Raw genomic sequence first — 8,850 nt, 5'->3', positions numbered from 1 at the left:
GTCCAAGTGTTGTGTGTGCTTGTTAACTGAAGGTTAATCTTTTACAACTTAACTAATCTTAATTAGTATTTTAAGTATAATAAAAGAGTTATTTTTACTAAAATATAAAAGACAATTCACTTAGTAATTTAAGGGATTGTCTCATCTTTAAAGTAAGTTATCTTATGAATACTAAATATGTTCCACTTGCTTACATAAAATGATGTTTTAGTAAAGATAAGAAGTTATGCATATCTCTTTCTTTAATTATCATGGAATAACATGACGTAGAAATAAGGCGTTTTTGACGTGAATTATGCTTATTTTGACAAACATATAATGTTTAAAAATTAATTTTCTTTATATTTATCATGTCTGACCACCTAGGATCCGTCTAGCGACTTTTGCAACCTTGTAAATAGTTACTAACAACAATGAACTAACTCTTTTGTTAACTCATGACTTGGCATTCCTTTATCTTTGATCATCTTTGAGTTGTTGACCGTTATTAACACACATCACAGGAATTTGGTATCGGTTTGGTTCTTTACGATATTAGCACTCGCTATAGCAACCCAAAAGAACCCAAAATAAATAAAGTCGTGGCATGACCAAAAGATATCGAAACATGTTCATTTTGTTGTTTTCTTGATTATTTAAATTAATGATTATGTTAAAAATTAATAACAAATATGATTCAATTTAAAAAGATTTTTAGTATTGTCTATTTTTCCATGATATTTTTAACCAGGTTTAATTTATATCAGCATTAATTGATTTAATCATCCATTAAGGTTTGGTAATACTTCGATTCGGATTCTTGTTTTTACTTCAGCGATTCTTCAATGCCACCCATCAATTAAATCACATTCTGTAAATACACACCCCTGATGTGTACCGGATAGGGTCGGCATGCATGAGGGGTCATTCTATGGTCATGTTTCACAAGCTATTGTTTAAGTTAATTGTTTTGTTTGTTTTCTTTTTTAAGCATGTATGAGAATAAAGGGGTAGCGCCGTAGTGGGGGATGCTTCCTATCCCACGTTTAGATGGTTATCGTTCCATGAGTTTAGTAGGGTCAGTTGAGTCTAGGTTAGCTTGTTTCCCTATTTAAAGGGCTCCTTTAATGAATGACATGGAGATTAATCGAGTCAAGTCACTATCTCTTCTACCTCAATCCTTCATATTCTTAGGCCATTTGAATTTCCAATCAATCCACAACCACCCCATTCATATGATAACTCAGAAAGAATATCAACCAACCGAACCGAAAATAAATAGCAAGTCTAACAATGAAACCTTGTTTGTTATGGTGAAATGAAACCATTTCCATGAGAAACCAGAGTATGAAATTTCGCTCTTAAAACTAATAAACAAGTGTCAAAATTGTACGCATATGAAATGGACTAGGATATTAAAAATAACACATTAATTAACCGGAGCAAGGAAGTAGTTACCTCCACTTGTCTTGCAGATCTTTCCTCTCAGACAAAACCCAAGTTACAAAGATGGCGACGACGAGGGCAAGTATAGTAAGTAGAAGCAATGCATAGTTGAAATCCTCCGTGAGTGAGTCGTATGTTCTTGACGGTGCAACCCTGGTGTAAAACAAGTCCACACCGTATGCAAACACAAGACTCGTTGACTCCAGCTTTGCAGGTACCGTTTCTATGCCTCTTAGACCCTCCACTTTAAATGCATGTGTCACGTACGACTGCACCATACACACAGTTGTTTTTCATCAGTCACAAAGTTGTATATGCATATGTACATGTGCCTATGCGGTTCTTAACATAATATTGATTCTTAGCATGTATATATATATAACTAACTATAAACAGATGATCTAATAACAGCAAAAAGAAGGGAAGAGGTTTGTTCCACCTGTGGAATAATCGATAAAGCATCTGTGAGTGGTAAAAGACCCTCCTCTTTCTCGGCCTGTGTAGGGTTAAGGGACCTTCTTGGATCAACAAACCTCTTGTCAAGAGCTAATACCTATTAAGTGAAACTCGAATAAAATTATAATAAATTCACGAAAAATAAAGATTACAAATTCATTATATTTGTAGGCTAACCTGATCCCCAATTGTGCCAATAAGAAGGTGCTTGGAAGTTATGCCTTTTGCAGTTGAAGTTACTGATATTGCTTTCACCGAATGCGTGAAGAAGTAAGATTGTGATTTGGTAGAAACCTCAGGCCGAGAATAAGACGACACCGGGGTTGTGAGATTATGCTTTCCAACAATAAGCTTCAAAACATCTTTATTTTCCTGCAAGTGGTAATTGAAATTAAGCATAATAATGGTTGATTCGTTGAATACTTTAGGAAAATTCATGTTTAAGAACCGTACCGCACAAGACTGATCATAAATCTCAATTACCGACATCTCGTATCGGTGTGCTCGTAAGTTGAAGTAATGGTAGACTACCCAGTTCTCACTAAGGACCTTCAAAATATAAATAGTTATTTAATGAAAAAAGCAAGTTTTTTTTGTCAAAAGTGAAGAAAGCAAAGATTGATATACTCACTGCATGGACCGGACCCTGTGAGCCTAAATGAGTCATGCGGTGCAGTATGCGACCAGTCACGGTATCCACAAGGTAGACCACCAATGCTGATTCATCTGGAGTTGCTGAGCCAATTGGACCACTTGCTTTAGGTGAAACAGTAGCAACAAACACCATATTTTTCGATATGTATTTATACATCACATCCTCATCTGCAATCACCTTTGCCTGAGTATGAACCACCTAAAAAACAAGAAAAGGAATATTTGGTTACCTTTTTACTTTCGGCAAATACTATTAAAAAAAGAAAACCAACATATTTTCTGTATTTTCTCACAAAGTCCCTTAACAGTTTATTGCACATAAAAAACCAACATACTTTCATTTGTTTTTTCCCATAAAAGTCCCTTAACAATTTTTTTACTAATAAAAGTCCCACATGTTAATTAAACAAAATTGTGAATTTTGTAAACATATTAATACGTAAGGAAAGAACTTAGATAAATTTATGTTTTAAATTGGACACATGGCAAAGCAAAGTCTGTTCACTGTTTGTGTTTTCTTTTACATTTTTTTATTCAATAAGCTGACAATAGCATATAATCTTTCAAAAGCAATATAATAAAAATACATGAGCGTCAATGATGTAAAAAATAAAACACTAAAAACATATAAAGCCATTTGTATAAATTTAAAATCGTTAAAAAGTTATAAATAAATGATTTTTAACGCAATTACAATAAAAATTTTCAGATAATGTTTTCATGATTTCATCCAAGCATAATTAAGAGATTTCTGTTTCAAACTTGTTAACATGTTAAGCGACTTTTATCATAACAACACAGGCACACAGCATATGTTGGGTTTTTATGTGTAAAATTTTGTTAAGGAACTTTTACAAATAAAAAAAAATACAAAAAAAAAAAAACAAAGTATGCTGAAATTTTATAATATTTGCCCTTTTACCTTTTTTAGCAAAAAAGAAAAACATACCTCATTTGGTTTTCTCGTCACGGTTGCGATTATTTTCTCAGATTCAGATGGAAACGCAATTGACCATAAGTTTCTAGCCTCGAAGCAGTATTCATCACCAGAATGAGTCTTTTTCACCCCATACCCCCTCAAGATTCCAGCTTCAGATTCAACATCATACCAATACACGTTTCCAGACTCGCGTTCAAAGATTTGGGCAGCTTCAGGAGTTTTTGGGTACAAATGAGCACGTTTATCAGCATCTATCAACAAATGAAGTTGCTGCTCAGTGGAATCTTTAAAGGGTAACGAAATAACTTGCACAGTAGAATGTTGTGCGGGGCCCATATTTTGAACCTCTTTTCCAGTGTAGGCATCTACAACAGACAATGCACTAGGAGAAGTCAAAGAAAGTCCACATCTGCCAACAACAAGAACAGATGGGTTGTTATCCAATGCGTGATGGTGCGGGACTTGCCACTGGCGTAATTTGAGACCAGTGCATTGTTGTGATGATGTGGCACGTAGTGATTGAAGTAGGGTTGACCAGATAACCCGTCCGTCTCCTGTATGCAAGGCGTAAAGCTTGCCAGCTTTGGTAAGTAGTATAAGTAGTCTGCGGAAGCCGTTATGGTCTCGGGTCATCTTGCTTTTTTGGGAACTTTGTAATTTGATCTTCTGTATAGCTGCTACTTCATCTGGTGTTGCAAGCATTAAAGTTCCTTTTAGCTTCAACATATGACCCTTCAACAAAAATCTTAATTTGTCAAGACTCGCATTTAAACTTCATATTCTACTATACAAATAGTTTTACTAGACCTGTAAACGAACCGTATGTTCAGTGACAGTTTAGGTTCGTTTGTTTAATAAACGAATGAACATGAACAAACTCTTGTGTTTATATAGTTAAACGAACGAACATGAACTTCGTTTGTTTATGTTTGAGAACTTTCATATACTATCGTTCATTTAAATTCGTTTATGTTCGTTAGTTTACGTTCATTAATATATTCATTTAAATTTTTTTTTGCCCATTATTAGTTTAATTTTGATAACTTTTTAAGGCAATACATTGTTCTTCACATTACTTTTAACTAATTTTAGCTCAGTTATGTTTGTTCATCTAGGTCCAGTTTGTCCGTTCATTTTTACATTCATGAACTGTTTGTTTATACTGTTAATAAAGAACATATAATAACAATGGCATGTTCATTTTCTTAACAAATAAATACGGACAATAATACAGTCTATTTAATGTGTTCGTGTTCGATCATTTGTTCAGGTAAACTTCAACAAAGGAACACGAACAAGCTCCATTCATGTTCGTTCGGTTCAATTACAAGCCTAGTTATTTCATTTAAGAGTTAATAAACAAGTCAAGAAGTTTCATACCTTAAGCCACTCAAAAAGACTGTGCTCAACTTTAGCTACCAATACACCAATTTTCTCCACAGGTAGTTCTGATGTTGTCACATCAATAACAGAAGCAAGACCATCATCTCTAGTCCAAACAATCTCACCTTGTTGTAGCAATAATAATGAATGATCCTCCATAACAATCAATGCTCTAAAACCATGTGACCTATCTGTTCTGACATAATTATTGATGAATATTTTGTGCACAGATCCTCTCTCGTGATCCATCTTGACAGTTTCCTTAAGGTGATTGCTACTCATGTCATTAACAAGCCTTACAGATAGCTCAATCTTACTATCTCCTTGTTGAACAAGTGCAAAAGCTTGTTCACCTTCTGAAAGAGCCAATGCATCACTAATAACCACTGTTTTATCAACTTTCTCCATTACATGTAACTTCCCTTCGTTGGTCACTTTAATAAAAGCTATGCAACTATCTGTTTTTAGAGAGAATATTCCTGAAAGCTTTGAAGGTAAAATAACTGTGTTTGCAGAAGACCCGTGAATAAGATCTGAAACATGGGTTTGTTGAAGGTGGATCTGTCCGTTTGTTTTGGTTATTAACACCAAAACAGACCTTGAAGCATCCAACACCACAAATCTGTCACCTGAAACTAGAACAATTTCCCCATCAATGCCAGCTGGAAATGATGCAGTTGTATGTTTTAGTAAGCCTCCGTTCTTAACATCGATTTCATAGGTATCAAACTGAGATGAATCAGTAACCCCTACTGCATGAACTACATCACTCCCACCAGGAAGAATCAACTGATGAACATCAATGTTGCTGCACAGGGATAATAAAGATAAATCTATCAAAGATCAGGTACTCAAATATAGAAACTGAAAAAGTGCATCAAGCATTGAATTGGCCAAACCCTTCAGATGCAAAGTCTTTCTTCCAAAGATACTCCCCATCAATGCTGGAAATAGCATGAAGTATTCCACCACCATAAACAAAAATTGGACTGTCCAGATCCACCTTCAAGTTCGCCTGATAAAATATACCATTTAAGATAACATATTGTAGAAATGTTCATTATAGTAAGTAGAAAATCAACTTGTTAAACTGTTAGTCCAAAATGTATGTTTCAGATATACATTTCATGCCAATTTTCTCATTTCAGGACTTTCAAAGTTGTGAGAAACTAATTATTGAAGTTTGTTAAATTGAAAATGCAATTATAAATTAGAAAACGGTTAATTAATTCAAGCTTGCCAGCTAAAATTTATCATTCAAGATAACATATTGTAGAAATTTTCATTATAGTAGGTAGAAAATCTGTTTGTTATAACTGTTGGTACAAAATGTATGTTTCAGATAAGTTTCATGCTAACTTTCTCATTTTAGCCATACTTTCAAAGTTGTGAGAAACTAATTGTTGAAGTTTGCTAAAACTGAAAATGGAAAACGGTTAGTTAGTTAACCATATTACCAAATTGAAAAGAAAAAAAAACATGTAACCGCTTTTTCCAGTTTAGGTTTAGATTCAAAAAGACACTGAAACACTTAACTAACCGAAATCACGTTTCAGTTCAGTTAATGTACCATGATGACAGGTATGGATTATGAAGTATAGAGTGCAGTAGAAGTGTAAGAAGATTTTATGTTACTCACGGGAACAGTTACTAATGCCTTTGAGGACTTTGACCCTGCCAGAAACGACTCCCACACCATCTGACCGTCAGGCAGGTTCCAAGCTCTTAATATGCTCCCCTCTGATGACAGTGTAATAACATCTGAAGTGTAACAAATTTATCCTTGAGAAATCTATCATCATTAAATGACAACTTAATAATGACAGGAGATTTCACTTGATAGTATTCATAGTTTCTAAACTTCAATTAACTTATTGTTGCAGCAAATAACCATATACACATCTCGTAAAACAGACCACTTTCTTAAGAACATAAAATCAACCTCATATATAACTACGTGTCAAATACGTAGGTTTTGATATGTATAAATATCTGCATCAAGGTCCTCTATGCTAAACTATCTAAGCAAAAAAAAAGTATCGTAGTACCAGCTATTATGTCTGTTTAAGTTAGATCTTAGTTTTGATCAGTATTCCAACTTAAATCAAGTTTGTTATTTGAGCATCAAGTACTTCCTTTTACAAATTATAACAAGCGATGTAAAAAAGATAAAAGTTGTCACCGTGTAACTCTCCAGATTATTATTAATAACAACAATTCAGATATTTAATATGAAATTCTGGTAAATTATAAGTAGAGAAAGCTGAGTTTTACTACAAGAAAGAAAGAATACTAACATTTCCCAAGGGCGATATCAATGTTGTCAACAACATCATTGGGTCTCAAAACATGTCTCCAAACTGCATAGCCGAAAACATTAGTATATAAACATACATACTCTTTGAAATAGATATAGACAAAGGACATACAAGAAAGAAGCGTAGATATTAGAGGACTTACAAATGTCGCCTCGACGAAGATCAAGAGATGCGATAACATTCTCTTCGGTTGAGACGACAACACGTTTTCGGCCTGCCTTTTGCGTGTGAAACACTGCATGTTTTACCTTGCCTATGTAGCGTTGATGCCTGAACAACAAAACAAAACTATATAGTTAAAAAAACTAAAAACAGAAGACATCAAGTTCCAAGTGCATATGGTTAGATTAGAACATAAACAGAAGAGATACAGTTGTAAAACTCTAAAGAGAAGGAACAAAAATGAAGTGTTTTTCAGAGTAAATTGAAATACAGATATATACTTACTGAGCATGTACTATTAGTCTTTTTTAAAGGTAAATAAATGTTTAGCTCATACAGCCAGCCAAACTGATTTGCTACTCACTACAATGAAAACAAACAAGCAAACATTGATAATTAACCTAATTCTTTTTATTATTATTATTGACGACAATTAGAAAGAAAGGTGAACTGAATTGGATTGGAAGACGGCGGCGATATAAACAATGGAAGATGAATTATTATTGGCATAGATAGAAGAAGTAAAGTGAAAGTAAGCATAAGGGAAATTAAATTAGGTCTGAGTAATTAATAAAAGAATACCAGTCCATGAATCCGACTTGATCTTCGTAGAGGGAGAAGGTAGGTGACAGTAGTGAGGATAATAATAATAATAATAACAAGAGAGGAATGAGGGAAAGCTTGGTCGCCATAATAGCCATGGCGATGAGGATTAAGGTGGTGGTGATCTAGCTTACTTAATTGTTGTAGAAGAAGAAGAAGAAGAAGATCAGGTCTAGCAAGTTAATAATAAAAAATTATTCACCTTGACAGGATCATCATAATAATTAAATAAAATCATATTTCATACCTTCATGAAAACGTAATCAAATCAAATTTAGCAGACAACCATACTCTAAAACTAAACTTCACTTAATTCAAATCCAATTAACTCTTTCTTTTCATTCACATTAACAACTACGTAAATGAATCATGGAAGAGTCTCCGTACGACCAAACCACCTCGGTTTATAAGAGGAAACGAATCGGTTTGAATCCAGTTCGGTTTTAACTGGATTGGGTCGGGGTTGAAAGAGTTCTCCAACCAAGTACCAACCATTGAATCAGATTAGATCGATACCGGTTTCGGTTTAGTAACCAGTTTGGATATGAATAACTATTGTTTGAGTCTCATTCGCATTAGAATCGTTATTTTTATCTATATAATTAAAAACCACATACATTCATTCTTCATGCCTGTTTGTATTCAATTAAGTAATATGTATTTACTCTTTTTCTATTATATTTTCTCTTTTTTTCATTTACTAAAACAAATATATGAAGCAGTAGCAATCCACATATATATGAGGAATCATTATTTAATCCATACAAATTATACCATATTTTAGAGAGCCAGATGAAATGCAAAAATAGATAAGACCAAAAACTAGGACATTAAATTACAAGGTTATATGGATTTTAATGTAAATGCTCTACTGGTAAGGCTGATTTTTTATACTTTTATTGTGTTTGT

At 33.6% G+C, this 8,850-nt stretch overlaps 1 protein-coding gene across 1 annotated transcript; it reads right to left on the bottom strand.

Moving 5' to 3' along the window:
- Positions 1-1,251: 1,251 nt before the first annotated feature.
- Positions 1,252-8,030, bottom strand: LOC143605923 (uncharacterized). Its single transcript, XM_077081870.1, has 12 exons — positions 7,921-8,030; positions 7,319-7,446; positions 7,156-7,218; positions 6,498-6,619; positions 5,758-5,873; positions 4,856-5,666; positions 3,485-4,207; positions 2,513-2,734; positions 2,335-2,430; positions 2,059-2,253; positions 1,865-1,978; positions 1,252-1,694 (listed from the first exon to the last, which is right to left on the bottom strand). The coding sequence occupies exons 1-12, from the start codon at positions 8,028-8,030 to the stop codon at positions 1,434-1,436; spliced, it is 2,961 nt and encodes a 986-aa protein (XP_076937985.1). The 3' UTR covers positions 1,252-1,433.
- Positions 8,031-8,850: the final 820 nt, after the last annotated feature.

Source organism: Bidens hawaiensis, unplaced genomic scaffold (assembly GCF_021521415.1).
Source record: "Bidens hawaiensis isolate Kalapana, Puna unplaced genomic scaffold, B.hawaiensis_p1.1 tig00072028_1, whole genome shotgun sequence".
Classification (NCBI taxonomy): Eukaryota; Viridiplantae; Streptophyta; class Magnoliopsida; order Asterales; family Asteraceae; genus Bidens; species Bidens hawaiensis.
The sequence above is the reverse complement of the archived record's forward strand: the minus strand, read 5'-3'. Positions and strand labels throughout refer to the sequence as shown.